This window comes from Nyctibius grandis, chromosome 10 (genome assembly GCF_013368605.1).
Source record: "Nyctibius grandis isolate bNycGra1 chromosome 10, bNycGra1.pri, whole genome shotgun sequence".
In the NCBI taxonomy this organism is placed as follows: domain Eukaryota; kingdom Metazoa; phylum Chordata; class Aves; order Nyctibiiformes; family Nyctibiidae; genus Nyctibius; species Nyctibius grandis.
The window spans coordinates 1,067,060-1,082,194 of record NC_090667.1 but is presented as its reverse complement, the minus strand read 5'-3'; the positions used below and the strand labels follow the sequence as shown (position 1 = coordinate 1,082,194).

The 15,135-nt window shown below is 53.6% G+C and overlaps 1 protein-coding gene across 5 annotated transcripts in view; it reads left to right on the top strand.

Moving 5' to 3' along the window:
* ARHGAP26 (Rho GTPase activating protein 26) overlaps nt 1–10,791 on the top strand; it is a 113,613-nt gene extending 102,822 nt beyond the window's left edge. For 2 of the 5 annotated variants that reach the window (XM_068409672.1, XM_068409671.1), the window contains exon 21: nt 5,224–5,828. In XM_068409672.1, coding sequence (XP_068265773.1) covers nt 5,224–5,677 — 454 coding nt within the window. In that variant the 3' untranslated portion in view covers nt 5,678–5,828. Of the gene's footprint in view, nt 1–766; nt 3,048–5,223; nt 5,829–6,891; nt 6,984–8,609 lie in introns of those variants that run through there. The other 3 variants (XM_068409673.1, XM_068409675.1, XM_068409674.1) reach the window with 3 other exon arrangements.
* Nucleotides 10,792–15,135: the final 4,344 nt, after the last annotated feature.

Genomic DNA, 15,135 nt, shown 5'->3' with positions numbered 1-15,135 from the left:
TCAGGTATCGATAATGTCAGAATGGGAATGTTGTTATTTATTCTTGAGATGATTTCATGAAAGGGCTTTGATTCCTCACTGGACTGTGCCCATTCATAGCTGTTAGATGTTCTGTGTCAGAAATAGCCCCGAGTTCCACAAAAATAAACAAGGAGCTGTAAACATTTTTGAAGTGGAACTGATGTCCTCTCAGCCAGAAGAACAAAGCAGCAGCGGTTGTCTAGAAACCCTGCTGAGAATGGCTCTTCAGACCTGCAAATGCCTTGAGGACTCTGTGTAAAGAAAGTGCCAGAGGCAGTCTGGGTAGGCAGATTGCAGAGGAAGGGGAATTGAAAAGAGACGGGTTATGAGAAGGGATTAGAAAAGAGATTTTTTAGCTACAGCAACTGGAAAGGAGACCGGAGTCTGGAAACAAGAGTTGCAGCTTTTTTTTGCGTGTTCAGGCAGCAAAGGAAACATCAGAGTGGGAAAGGCAGTGTGTCCAGCAGCACGGGAAGCAGGGAGGAGGAGTTGGCTTTTAAACACATTTCTAAGGACACTTGTTTGCTGGAAGAGTGGGACTGGCAAAGGGGCAGACAGGAGCTGAAGGCGCAGGTGCCCCCGCAGCCAGTGGGACCAACCGCTGCAACACGACGTCCTCCTGCACTGCCGTACCCACCTCGGAAGACTCCACTTGCAATTTTATCCACTTCTTTGTTTCTTGCTTCTGGTATTTTTGGTTCTTAGCATTTTTCTCTCTTTTTGTTTCCTACTATGCACCCAACAGGAAGAGCCCCTCGCAAAGTCCTCCAGAGTAAGAAGAAGGAGTCAAAAAAAAAAAAGGTCCAGATGACATTTGCAGGCAGAACTGAAAGCAGGCAGCAGCCAACATTTCCCCAAAGCCTTTCACCACCTCTGCTCTTTCCATGAGAAACAGAAAGGAAATCGGATCCTACAAGAAAACTGTTCTCCAAAATGCAGAGACCTCAGAACAGTCTGTTTGCTCGCACGCACTGACTTCTCCAGCGAGATGGGGCTTGGGTCGTGCAGTCACATAAGCTCAGAAAGGTGATGCTGAAGCAGTATCTTGAAAATAAATACCTGTATTTCATGGGAGGGAGACGAACCCTTTGTGCACATGGTAGCCCTGTGGTGTGAAGGTGCTGGGAGGGCCAGCTCAGGCAGGGTCCTGAGAAAGCTGGTTGTTCTTCCTGAGGAAATGTGCTGGGAAGCCTTGCAAGGCTGCGCGGGGGCAGCTCGGTCACCGTAGGGCCACGCTCATCTCTTCTGCGAGCAACCTGATTGAACCAGGATGGTCTTCAGACTTAAAAATCCACCCGCTCTCATTCGTTAATAGTTCTCTCCGTTGCTTTGGTGGGCACAGAGAGTGTTTTCTTTGCCACCAAGGATCCAAAGACACCAAAATCCTGCTCCAAATTATTGAGTGCTTCTTGGATAGAGGCCAGCCCGAGTGCTGGTTCTTGCTGTAACGCTTTTTTACTGCGACATCGCAGAAATAACTCCGAGAATCGCCCTGATTGCTGTATGTGCTGTAATTAGTGTAGCTGGCTGCGCGGGTGGTGCAGAGATGACAGAGCCAACTTTACAAGTAGTGAGAGCCGCATTCTTTTAAAATGATTTCATCTCAAAAAGCGCGTTGGGAATTTCTAGTCCTAGAGCCCTGTGCGGTCGGATAGTCCTTCCATCGAGCAGTGGGGAGGACCGGGGTCGTAGCGGAGGTGGAGGCCATCCCACGATGGAGGCACACCCACCGAGGTGTCCTCTTGTACCCAGAGCCCACTGCCCACAGAGGAGGTGGGAGCTATGACAGGAGGGCTGGTGGGTGTTGGTGGCCGCTCTCAGGGGGACAAGCTTAGCCATGTTTTGGTCACTGGCTCACTGCCCCCTCCAAGGCCCACCTTGACCGTGGGCCAGGCTCCTCTTTGAGAAGGGCATTGCTGTGCCATTCTTTTGCTCTCTCCTATCCCAGTGTGGGGCCTTTGTGGTCCATTAGATACTGGATTTCTAACCAGTGGGGAGATGGGCTGATGGCTAGAGGTGTCTAAGCTGTCTTAGGACTCATCCTGCAGATGGTTTGGTGGAAAGGAACCTCACTGGAGCCAGAGGCTGGAGGCAGGGAAGTCTGCTTCCCAAGGTAACGCTCCTTGCCTACGGCAAATCCATGCACGGAGCACGTAGCGTGCAGCTTGATGAAGAGCTTTTTGAGATCACCAGGATGGAAGAGTCTACGTGACTGGTGAGAGGCCATGGTAAGATGAAAGGCTCACCTAGCAGGTCCTCTGCCTTCGGAGTGATAAACCCATGCATTCATATTCCATTTGCCATGAGGACGTTTACCGTCTTGGAGGCTCGCAGTAGTAGCTTAGCTGTGTAGAGAACGTTGCATACAGGTATTACAAACGAGGGGCTCTGGCTTCCAAAATCCTGGTCCTTCTTGCAGTACTAACAGTGAAGGAAACATTCCAGTTCCTGCTGCCCCGAGGAGAGCACTGTCCATGTCTTCCAATGCATCTGCCAGGCTCTCCCCATTAGAGGGCAGAAGCATGCTTGTGCACAGAGAAAATAAACCCAAATTACCTGCCCCGTGTGCTGTATCGCTCCTTGTGTTGGGGGAAGGTAGGACATCACCACGATAGCCAGAGAGCTACACCTGCTAGAAAGAAAAGCAGCAGCAAGAAGTGGTGCTTGAAGGGTTAATTGCTGCGATTTGGGCTGCCTGGGTGGTCTCTGTAGCACCTCCTTCTGGTTCAAGCTGGAAACAGACTTAAGATATGGTAAGTACCAATGTCTCATGGATTTGTTAAAGACTATGTAATACACGTAATTAATAATTTTTTAAAAGACTGACAATTTTGATGATAGAAAAATGCAAAAAGATTGTTTTTAAATAGTGACAATTAGGATTGTTGAGGATTTCTGTTACCAGTCTGCCTGTGACCCTGCCCTGTGTCACAGCCCTCCTGCAAAAGCTGTCACGCTCTGCTGTATCTCATGTCTATGTGCGTGTAATCCTCTGGTGTAATAAAGGTATTGCCCGTCCTTGCAAGGAGAAGTCCTTCCTTTCTGTTGAATTCAGTGACGCAGCGTCTGTGAGGAGTGAAGGAGCCAAGAGTTTGGCCTTAAGCAGGGACGGACCTCGGGGTTGTTCAGGCCAACAATTTAACCTTCTGTCGTGTCCTCGAGGTGCTGTTGCGGTGGTGACATTTATGGCATGGACACTTTCCCCCTAGAAGCTGGACCAAATCCACAGCCCTAGCCTTTCCAGGGTGGGTTGTCACCACCAGAGAAGGCCAGCTTCGCTCGCGGGCAGCACCGTTGAGTCCCCAGCCCTCGGCCAGTGCCGGCGCTGGTGGCAGAGCCAGATGCCCAGGGGTGAGCCTGGCGCGGGCGAGGAAGGTGTCAGGGGGTTGGTTGCACGGCTGCATGAACTGGAGGGGAGCTGGTGTGCCAAGAGTGACACTTGAGTTTTAAGCTGCTAAATTCTAACGCCAACTGAAGGGAAGAAAATAACAAGAAAACACAGAATTCAATATTAATCGTAAATATTTCCTGGAGACCCTCTTGGATGTTGGGGGAGGTTGGGAGGTTGGTTCTTTTGAATAATAGAGGTTGAAGTTCTACATTCAGCTTGACATGGAAGAAGAAGGTTTGTTGTAGTCTCTTTGTTACTGTATGAAACGTTTCATCTGGGCTTAAGGAGCAGAAGGCAGGGGCTGAAACAATGAACTACTGCTGTTGTGATCTAATAGGTATTGAGCGATCTTTACAGAGACTTCATCTGTTTATTCAAGGTTTGAGAGGCGGCACAGGCTGCCCCGGCCGCTGCTGCACACGAACCTGCCCGCGCTTTGTCCCTTTGGGAGGGGAGGGGGTTGCTTCCATCCCTTCGGGAGGTTGGGTTTTTTTTTTCCAAGTTGGCTCCTGGCTCCTCAGGAAGCTTCTGCTCGAGCGTGAAGGAGGCACAGCCCTGCACACCGCACGGTGACAAGAGGAAATCAGAGTTAAACATACCCAGGAAACCCTTTTATAATCCCAGACAGGTATTTGGAATGAATTATATTCACAGCCTGGAGCTGAGAGGGAGGGCTGTGCCCCTCCCCACATGTGGACCCTTTCCCTCCACCTCGGGACTTACCCTGGTGCTGTCAGAAGGTGGCTCAGCAACTTCACCCCGTCCCCCTCGGAGACGAGGGAGCAGAGATGCAGCGATGGCCTCTGGCATGCTCTTAGTGCTGGTGCAGCCCTTCCCCTCCCTCCAACGTCCACGTGGGCTGGGGGGTCCTGTAAACCGTTGTTACTGCAGGGCTGAGGTGTCCCCACATGCTCCAGAGCCCCCCCCCCTACCCCGTGTCCCTTCCCCTTCTCTCCCTTGGAAGCCCCCAACTTGGGGATGGGGATGAGGATGGGGATGAGGACAGCCGGGGGGCTGCCTGTAGGGTCGCACCCTATCCCCCCCTCATCACAGACCTGAGTGATCAGAGGTACCACCCCTCTCTCAGGAAAAAAAAACATAAATCATGATGCTTTTACAAAACTTGTTTTTACAGAGGTGTTTTCAGCAGGGAGGGGTTTTATTGGGGATGGAGTTTACAATCTGAATTAGAGAATAGAGATGAGTTGATGAGCATAGGAACAGCAGAAGATGAATCAGGCTCAACTTGGTATTTTACTACAGTAATTGCTTTTTGGTGAACCTGAGCATGACCTCAGTGGAAGAGTTTTGGAGGAACCAAGCACTTCTCACTCACCTTCTGCGTGCATTTACTAGCTCAGTAACTTGATTCACCTTTAGTTGACAGGAGTAACTTAAAAGTGAGGAATCAAGAGCAGCTGGCGTGAGGGGAGAAGAGTTCTTCAGTGTAAAACGTGGAAAACAATTCCAGGACATTTTTATAGCACCGAATGCACGAGCAGGGCAGGAGCCCTGGTGCGGTGGTGACCTCCACGCGAGCTGTTGCATGACCTGTGAGGTGGCACCCGGGGTGTTGGGTTCGCGGGGTGATGGAGCAGGGGTTAATTGGAAGATCCAGCTCTTGTTGTCCAGAGGAATGCAGATCTGGCCTTGAAACATTTCCCAAGGTCTTGGCACTTCATTTCATGGCTGTGTCTCGTGCTCTGAGTATTCCCAAGGCATTCGCTATCGTCGGATGTCGTCTGACTGTCTCTTGTTGCTGTTTGTTTCTGTGGTTGCACGTTGATAAGGTATCTGGTTATGTCTTGCAGCCCTCAGAATCCAAGCCCAACGTCACCCCTCTCACCGTCCTGGCCCATGTTCTCCGCGCCATCAAGCCCTATGCCCACCTCCTCTACGTCCAGCGACTCATCCCCCATCAGGTCTGTTGCAGAATTCGCTTTGCTCTTTGTTGCTTTTGCTGTTTTCTCTTTAATTTACTCGGTTTCTCCCACTTCGCTTCCCTTTTCCCTTTGCATCCTGCTCAACCCCCCCCAACGCAGCTATCTGCACTCAGCAAGAGAGGAGCTTTCAAACATCTCCTGCCCCAGGGGAGACCCTTTGAGTCCCCTCAGAGCCCCCCAGAGGTGCCCGCTGGCCCCGCGGTCGGGCGAGCGGAGCCGGCGCTCGCAGGCCACGCTGGCGGTGCCCAGCCTCGCTGGCGGGTGCTGGGGTTTTGCCATTTCAGCTCCCGTGGGTCGCTTCACCCCTCTCTGCAGCAGGTAGGACGTGCGCCGCCTTCCCGGGTGCTGCGAGGGGTGACGAGCCTTTGCAAAACTGGGAGTTTTCTGGCCGCTTCCCTTTTCTGATCCGGAATCTGCGGAGGGTAAAGGACGTGGTGCCCCACGGCCGTGTGCCTCCCGTGTGCCCGTGTCTCAGCGCTTGGGCATCGCTGGGGTAAATCCGTCCTGGAAGCTGCAGACAGACCAGTGGAGGTTCCCCCTGCGCCCCGGGTGTGACACGCTGCTGGCTGGGCTGCAGAGCTCTTTTTTGGGGAGAAAACCAAAGTTTGAATAATTCAAGGCAGTGTTTTTCCCCTGCCGGTCTCCCCAGGCGCTGGTTTTGAAGCGTTTGGTGGCTGCTCGTGTCAGGCAGCCGGACCTGGAGAGGAGAGCCCTGTGCTCTGCACAGCAAACCCCAAACCCTCCCCGGCCGCCCCGCTTTGTGGGTTCTGTGTGAGGGTGAACCGCTTTCGCCTCGAGGTGGGAGCATGCCGCTTCCCTGGGCTCGCTCGGGGAGAATTCAGAATAAGTTCAGGTCCTCGGAAAGATAAAAGCTGGTGAAACCACTGACCTGAGACATGGTGACGCCTCGTTCCTCACCCCAGCAGCTCTCGCCGCGTCTGCCGGCACCTTGCTCCCTCCCTGGCTCTCTCTGCTCCCGTTCCTGCAGCGTGGGCACACTGGCACTTCCCACTAACTCCTCACGGTTGTTAAATCTTTTTTATCTTCAGGTACAGCCTCTAAAGAAGTGCAGCGAATTCTTCAAGGACCTACTTGTTTTTCTGTTTTGAAATACCCTTCCCCAAGTGCTAATTCTTCCACCTTCGCTCCGTGCCGTCCTCCAGCCCCTTATGGCCCTTCAGAGACCCACAGAACACTTCCAGCTCCCCGATGTGCTTCTCCCATCTAACACCCGGGGCTGTCCCGGGGACCCTGGGCTCGGGGCTGCCCCCTGCATGGGCACCGGGTCCTGGCAGTGCCGCTGGGCTCGGACAGTGAAAATTGGGGGCTCATCCCCAAGAGCCTTCAGCCTCCTCGGGCGTCTTCCTCGCTCTTCCCCCCCAGCAGCATAACCTTGGACCCTTGCGGAGGGGTGGAGGTCCCTGGACCCCTCTTCACCATGCCCCACGTGGACCCCTCTTGGGCACAGTGGGGAGGGCAGTGCTGCTGTGTACGAGTAGAGCATTTTTGATGTCAATAAATGCTTTCTCTTTGCAGCTCACCGCTGCGGAAGGCCCGAGCTCTGTACGCCTGTAAAGCAGAACACGACTCGGAGCTCTCCTTCACGGCAGGCACCGTGTTTGATAACGGTGAGTCCCCGAGCCGGAGGGAGGGCACGGCGGGGCAGGAGGAGGGGGGCTCGTTCTGCAGCGCGGTTCCCAGTGTCAGGAGAGCTGCGCCCGGTGCCGTGGGAGCTGCGCTTGCTCTTCTTTTTCTTTCTTCTTCTTCAGTCGGGTTGGAAGAGCCCTCTGGGATCATCGAGTCCAACCATTGCCCTGACACCACCATGGCAACTAGACCAGGGCACTAAGTGCCATGTCCAGTCGTTTCTTAAACCCCTCCAGAGATGGTGACTCCACCACCTCCCTGGGCAGCCCCTTCCAATGGCTAATGACCCTTGCTGAGAAGAAATGCTTCCTGGGCCTGCCGCTCCTAAGGGAAATAAATCCTAAGGGAGACGTAAATGGGAGGGATGAGTAGGTGGGACTCCCCTCCTCTCCCCCGGAGCAGAGGGCAGGAGATCACTCTGGCAGAGATGTCACTTGGCCACCTCCAGCCCTTGCAGTCCTCGTGCCATGGGCTCGGGTTAGTCTGGTTTTTGGAGACGGTGTTAATGAACATGGACTTTGCTTCCTGCATCGAGGGAAAGAGACTGTGCCCCGTGGAATTAAGCAGCTCTGTCTTAGATATAATCCTACCGTAAAGAAAAGACTTTTTCCTACTTTCCAAGTAGTTCTTGGCTTTTATATGTTAAGCATTGTCATTTGGAAAACTGCTACCACATGCACTGGTTTTGCCCTGGGATATATGTAAGAATATAGCAGAAAGGGGACAAGAATGAATACATGTGAAGTAAAGAAAATACTCTTCCTAGGCAGCTCCACGGATATCTTGTAAATAAACATGGTCTCCCCTGTGAGAGCCCGTGGGAATTAGAGCAGCTAGGAGGGGAACAAGTTTGAATTAAATACATTGTGTTTGCTAGATAAAAATCAATGGATTATTCAAGGGAAAAAATATACAGCATGTTCCAATCCCTCAGCAGCGCAGCCGGGGCTCACGTTAGCTGGGGGAGCGAGTTAGAGACAGCACTGCTTGGTGGAAGTGTTGTTATGATGAAGGGGTTTTATAAAAGCCATGGAAAGCAAAGGGGTCTTGGAAGTGCCTGGAGACAGGTTCGTGTTTGACTTCAAGCTTCTCTGGGGTTGCACGTGGCAGAGCAGCGTCTCGGTCCGATAGAGCAGATAGGTGCACTCTTTTTGGTGAGGGACTGATGCATTTTGTGTCTCAGCCTGGTGCGAGGCCAAGCCGGGACACGCAGGGTTACGAGGCGATGGAGAAGTTCTCTCGAGCTTCAGAGAGATTTTAGCCCAAATCTGGAGGAAGTTTTGAGCCTTTGTTTTTAACCCAAATGCTTCGCTTACATCAGCTGGTCTTTGGGAGCGCAGGGCATGGCTGAGCGTGCAGCTCCCTTGGTCCTTCTCTTGGTTTCACCGTGTAGTCCCCGACGCTGCGGTGAGGGGCCACAGAGCGAGCAGGAGAGCCCTGCAGCTCTCTGAGCTCCTTAGCATATTTCCTTACTTTAAAATAAACACAAACCAAGGGCCTTGCTCTCTCCCAAGAGCAACTTGGATGCTGTCAGCACACCAAGAGCCACGGCCTCTACCCCGTCACCCCCCTCCTGTAGTAACCTGCCTTTTCCTTCTCTCCTCAAGTTCATCCATCCCAGGAGCCCGGCTGGCTGGAAGGGACCCTCAACGGGAAGACAGGATTAATCCCCGAGAACTACGTCGAGTTCCTATAACTTTGGGCCCGGCAAGCGCCGCTGCCGAGCTGGCGGGAGCCCCGCGGGCCGCGCTGCTCCGTGCGCTGCGCGACGCAGGGTGAGGCCTCCCCGCACCCCGAGGTGGATGTTTGTGTGGACAACGACGTCCGGGCCTGCTCCTGCGCCCCGCGGAGGCAGCGGGCTGGGGAGGCGGCTCGGTTCCCCCCGCCCCGCGCAGAGGCAGGCGGTGCCCAGAGCCACGTCCCAGCCGGGAGCCCTCGAAAACCAACCGGCAACGCAGCGGCCGGAGCGCGCCGTAGGGGATGAGCCTGCAAACAACCAGCACGAGAGAACCCCTCGCCTGGCGCTCCCTGCACTTGGCCACTGGGAAGAGCATTGGTGGGAGCTGGGGGACCACGAGCTGCCCTGCAGGAGGGGGAGCGGGCAGCAGCGAGGAGCCCTCTGCTCCCAGGCCCCTCCAACCAGCCTGGGCAGAGCTGTCCCGTGCAGCCCAGGAGCACCCCAGCCCCTTCCCGCGCCGTGGCAGGGGCAGGGGTGAGGTGCTGTGTCTGCAGCAGTGGTGGGCTCAGGGCTGAGCCTCCCTGGCCGCGGGGCAGCCCGGCGAGGTGGGCGCCGTCGCGCCGTGCCCCAGCAGAGCTCTGCTCTCGCAGGCGAGAGCGGGCCGTGCCGTGGGCGCTGCCAGGGCCTGGCGAGGGGAGAATCGTTTGGACCAAACCTCAAACATTTTTTTTTTAATATTTGGATTTTTGCGAGGTAAGCATCTGTGATGTGTGCAGCCTGCGTTTCCTTCCTGGAGGGCGAGATGCAGCTCCAGATAAACACCCTGCTTTTGTCGGGCTGGCTGGTTTGTGTCTCCTCTCCAAGGCACATCCACGCTTCTGCGAGTGCTCAGGCCGACGATGTGCCATCCCGGGGCTGCGTCTGCCGCTCTCCACCCTCGTTTTTAGGTGGTCTCCTTGCTTGACGCCTGGCGTGTGCTCTGTCCGTGCCAAGTCTGTGCAGTACTGGGTGTGCGAGGTAAATTATTTCCATGCTCACAGGACATTTGTTGGTGGTGTCACCGACCTACAGTGTACAGAAAGCAAAGGGCGAGCCCCTCGCCCCCCCCCACCCCGCTGCCCTGCCCTGAGGAGGGTGCTCGTGCCTCCCTGGCCGTGCAGCGAGTGGCTGGGGGGTGAGTGTGTGAACCCATCACCATTTGGGGTCATTTTTAAGGAGAAGGAGCCCTGTGGGGCTGCAGAGCCGGGCGGCGTGTCGAGAGCTGGAATGATTATATTTTGTAATATAAAATGGTGAGAGGAAGCCCAGCGTGCTGGCGGAGGGACCGTGGGGCAGCCGTGACGCTGCTGGGGAGGGAGGTCGTGTCTTTTTGTAATGATTTTAAAGGCTCCGAGTGACTGAATTGCTGTATGTGTCACTTTTTATTTTTGAAAGAATTAATGTATAAATAGAGTATCTTAAAATATTATGAGGAAAAGATCTATATTTGATATTTTTAGAAGACCTGTAACGAGAGAAGCGAAGGACATTTGAAACCGGTCGCAGAAAAGCGCTTGCAAACGCCCTCGCACCCACGGCCGCCGCCTCGTTCGCTTCGTGGTGTCACTTAGGAATGAGGGAAATGGAAATTTCAGACCTCTTTACGTTTCTTTCACAGTGATTAAACTCCCTGGACTTTTGTCTTGGAAAAAAAAACAACAAACGAAGGAGAAAGTGGCTGTTTTTTTCCTGCTGTCTGGGGCGGGCGCAGTACAGCTCGTCTCGGGGCTGTCACCTCTCCAAACGTGACTCGGTGTCTGAAGAGGAGGCTACTGTGGGCAAATGATTTCAAACCCACGAGAAGCCCCTTACAGGCAGAGCGAAGGGCTGTGGTGTTCAGGGACGTCTGTCGTGATGCTGCCGCCCACCCTTATCCCACGCCGGGTCCCCCCTGGGCTCCTCAGGTGCTCAAGGTAGCCTGAGAGGAGTAAATTCCTTTTCTGCGGCACGTAGGAGCTCTTGGACACGCTACCCAGAGAGTAACTGGGAGCAAAAGTCCCACACAAACCTATTTACAAGATGTCTTCTGGAGGAAAGGAAAATAAAGCACGAGCAGAAGTTATTGCTCTTACAGGACAACTACTGGAATAGTTTTTTTTAATTAAAACTTTCCAAAAAGAAAAATTTGGCTGAAACGCTCACTAAATGTTCCCGTTTCGGGCCAGGTTTAGTACTGGAGTAAACATTGGTTTATTCCAAGAGAAATTGAAGATAGAAAAGATTTTTTTTTTTTAAACCAGGCTGGCATGGCGTTTGATGCTTAATGTTAAAGTCATCAGTCAAAATGATATGAAAGCAGGGTGGCCAGGCGTGCCGGGGGGTGAAGGCTCTCCTATGTTCCCTGTCCATCATTTTAGGCATTAAACCAAAAAAAAAGACACGGTGCAATAATGTCTGTTTAAACAGATGTCAAACAAGTCTCGGGTGCAGTCCTGCCATGATTCAAGTCAATGGCGCAAGTCCCACGAGTTGGCCACTGTGCACCAGCCTTGGTCCTCGTGTCCCAGCAGCCACCGACACACGTGGCATCTCTGAGGTCCCCATGGGCCCGGAGTTGAGCTGCTGGCCCTTGTCTCTTTACCCATTTCATGGGGTTTTACAGGAGGAAGTGAAGCACCTCAGAAGGTTTGGGAGCCCCCAGGCTCCTGCCAGTGCTCCTGTCACAGCTCCCGGTGCCCTGCTGGGGGCTTGGGGTGGGATGGGAGGGGTCGGGTTGGGGTTGGGCTGAGTTGGGATTGGATTGGGTTGGGGTTGCATTGGGTTGGGGGTCCCTGCTGCTGCTGGATGCAGGCTGAGGCTGAATGGGTGTCATGGGCTGGAGGGAGATGGGTGCTTGTGGACATGCAGCGAACTGTCACCATCACTGCTGCATGACAGTTGACTCTGGGCTCATCGAGTCCAACCGTTGCCCTGACACCACCATGGCAACTAGACCAGGGCACTAAGTGCCATGGCCAGGCTTTTCTTAAACCCCTCCAGAGATGGTGACTCCACCACCTCCCTGGGCAGCCCCTTCCAATGGCTAATGACCCTTGCTGAGAAGAAATGCTTCCTAATGTCCAACCTGAACCTCCCCTGGCCAAGCTTGAGGCTGTGTCCTCTTGTCCTATCGCTGGTTGCCTGGGAGAAGAGGCCGACTCCCACTGCGCTACAACCTCCCTTCAGGTAGTTGTAGACTGCACTAAGGTCACCTCTGAGCCTCCTCTTCTCCAGGCTAAACACCCCCAGCTCCCTCAGCCGTTCCTCGTAGGTCAGACCCTCCAGACCCTTCTCTGTCTGAGCACCAGGCGAGTGCTCCCCAGTTCACTGCAGCATCAACTGAGGCCGGATCAGTCTGTAGCTGGGGACAGTCACCTGCACGAGGACCGCGAGCCCTGTGCTGAAGGGAAATGTTCTTTTTAGTGAGTGCGTGGTATTTTAATTATTCTAACGAACCAGAAACCTCAAAGCAATTATAGTTTGTACATTTGGGCTAATTCAAATTTTTAGCTTTTGGGAAATAAAGATTAAAAGCAAGGGTTTTTTTTTTTTAAGAAATAGCCATTTAAAGTTGTATTCTCTGGGTGAGGAGCTGATTATTTGAAGACAAGCACGGCAAAGCAGCTTGTAATTTAGCACAACTGTCTGACGGCTCACGAGGTAGCACCTACCTATTACTTATTATAAATCCTCCCTTCTGCTAATGAAGCTCATTCTTGCTTCTAAACCTCAGACAAAGGGGTCTAGAAAAATCGCACCTGGGCTCTAAAACTCGCTGACGCACTCAGGAAGGGGGAAAAAAAAAAAACAAAAACGCACCCTGGAAATCTGCCACGGGGCTCAAATTATAGGGGGAAAGCGAGGAAAATGGCCTGGATGTGGGAACACTGGTGGGGTTTGAATAAACCATTTCCCCACGGAGGTTTCTGTGTCCCTGTGACTCGTGGCCCCGCTCCCTGCACCCGCCTCCTGCCCCCCCTCCCCGGCTTCACACCAAGGCTGCCCCAGACAATTAGATAATTAAATAGCTGCAAATTGATCAGGGCTTTCCTTAGCAGCCACCTGTGAGTTCAGAACAGCAAAGGAGTGATGGGCAATGAAAAAGGCACCGTGAACGAGCAGCAGCCCGAGCGCAGCGTGGATGGGCGCGCAGGCGGGTGGCACGGGGGGGGTTGGTGCCGTGGCAGACCACCAACCTCTGCGGACCCCCGTGGTGTCACATCGTGCCCCCTGTGCCCACCATCCCCTGCACCCACACCATAATCAGAAATGATTACGGTACAGACAGATGCACGGGCTGCTGTTAACCGAAGGAAAAAAAATCAGCTTAATGCAGAATTTCTTGGGAGAAGTGGGGTTTAAAAGAGCTGCTGGAGCCTTACACCAACAGAAGTTCTCAGTTCTAGTGGCTGGGACGGCCCCATCACCCCCGGCTGGTGTCTGCAGCCAGCAAAGAGGCTTTCTGAAGCCTGCCCGGAGCAGCCCAGCCACCACGGCTCGCTCTGCCACCGCAGGAGGGGCCCGGGGCTGGCCCGGAGGGGCTGGGGTGCAGCTGGGCTGGTGGGGCCAGTGGGACCAGTGGGGCCAGTGCCCTCCGGCGGCCCGGCCAGCTGGGACCTGCCCCTGCTGCTGCAGCGAGTGGCTGTGGGTTTTGGTTTGAACTCGGCTTTCCAGCTGCTGTTGGAGCAGCTCTTGTGCCAACAAGCCCATTGTGGTGGTCACCTACAGCTCAGTCCTGCGGGGAGCTCCCGTCCTGCCGCAGCGTCACACCGTGACCCTGCCAAGGGTCCGTGCCTTTATGTGCCAGGCTGGGGATGCTGGAGGTGCTGTGCCTTTTTAGAGCCTTATTAATTTGCTGCTGTCATAATCTATAATAACTATTTCTGGGACTGGGAAATGCACATGCTTTTTCTGGCCTGTGCCTGCCTTTATTTTATTTTATTTTATTTTGTTTTATTTTATTTTATTTTATATTTATTTTATATTTATTTTATATTTATTTTATTTTATTTTAAATTTGGTTTTGGTTGTCTCTTTCTTTGTTAAATAACCGTGGCTCCGTGTTGGGCTGGTACCTGAAACGCCGGCTCCTCCGAGGCGCCCGGGGACGGCCCTGCAGCCCCAGGAAGGAGAACCAATTAAACCACACGCTCATAATCGCTCCCCTGTTTATTATTTATTTCCCCAGCAACAACGATATATTTAGACCAACAGCTCTGAGCTTTTTCAGACCCATTATGCTCAGCAAATCCCTGCAGCCACGATGGCGGGGGAGACCGAGGGGCGACGGAGCCATACGCCCCCTCCCAGGTCCCCGAGGGGTGACCCCCAGCCCCCGCAGCCCCTCACCCTGCATCAGGGCAGGGTTTGGCCTGGGGCAGGGGGCTGTGGGTGGGCGAGGGGCTGCCCCACACCTGGGAAATCATCTCCACCAAAGAGGGAGGATGTGGAAGCAACATCCATCAGGTTTCTTTTGGTTTGCCAAGGGTTGGTTGGATTTTTTTAATTTCTTTTTTGATAATTGCTCCGGTTTAAGCCTTGTAGGAAGATGTTTGTTTGTTTGTTTGTGGTAGGAACATGTGCAGGTCTGCTGCAGCTCGGCTGTGGAAGTCCTGCCCGCAAGGCGAAGCGGAAAACAAAGGAAGGAGCATGAAAGAAGTGTTTGTGCATATTATTTAGACAGCTAGATAATATTTCTTGATAGATTATTGGACAAGTATTATGGGTTCAGAGCTGAGCCCCCACTTCGAGCGCTTTATTGTCAGCGTTTGTACCTGCGTGGGGCTGCTCTGCTCTTAGTGCCATCTTCAAATTAACAGGGCACGTTTCTGTTAAGGTAATTAATTAGACCAGCACGCATAGCAAACTGCACAGGGCATTCACCTGGGGCTCACTGCGGGGTCTCAGGGGAGGCGATGGCTGCTCTGGCTGGAAGGACAGTCTCTGCCTGGGGACAGGGCGGCTGCGGCCGCCTCGAGTCCCCGGTGAGGGGCTGCAGAGGAGAAGGACAGGGACCACCTCCCAAACCCTGAACACCTGCAGGGAGGGCTCCTGGTGAGGTGTGTATAACATGATCTGTATATATGCTGCACAAACCTTAATGGTATTAATATTAGTCTGTAGTAATAAGTATTTTACATGCACACACTGAGGAAGGAGCGTGTGCTGTAGAGTGTGACCAGCAAGAGGCTGGAGAGCAACCACAGCACAAGGGCTGTCGCTGGTACCTGCATGTTCCCCCTCCTCAGTGTCCCCCTGTCCCGGGGGGTGACAGGGACGCTTTCCTGCAGACGCTGCCCGTCGAAGCCCTCCCTGCAGAGAGCAGAGGGGCTCCTCCCCGGTGTTCAGGGATTTTACTGCATTATTCGTAACTACTGGGACTCAATTCATGGTGCTGCAGGCCAGAGGGTGTTTCTCCCCCCGCCACCCTTGCAGAT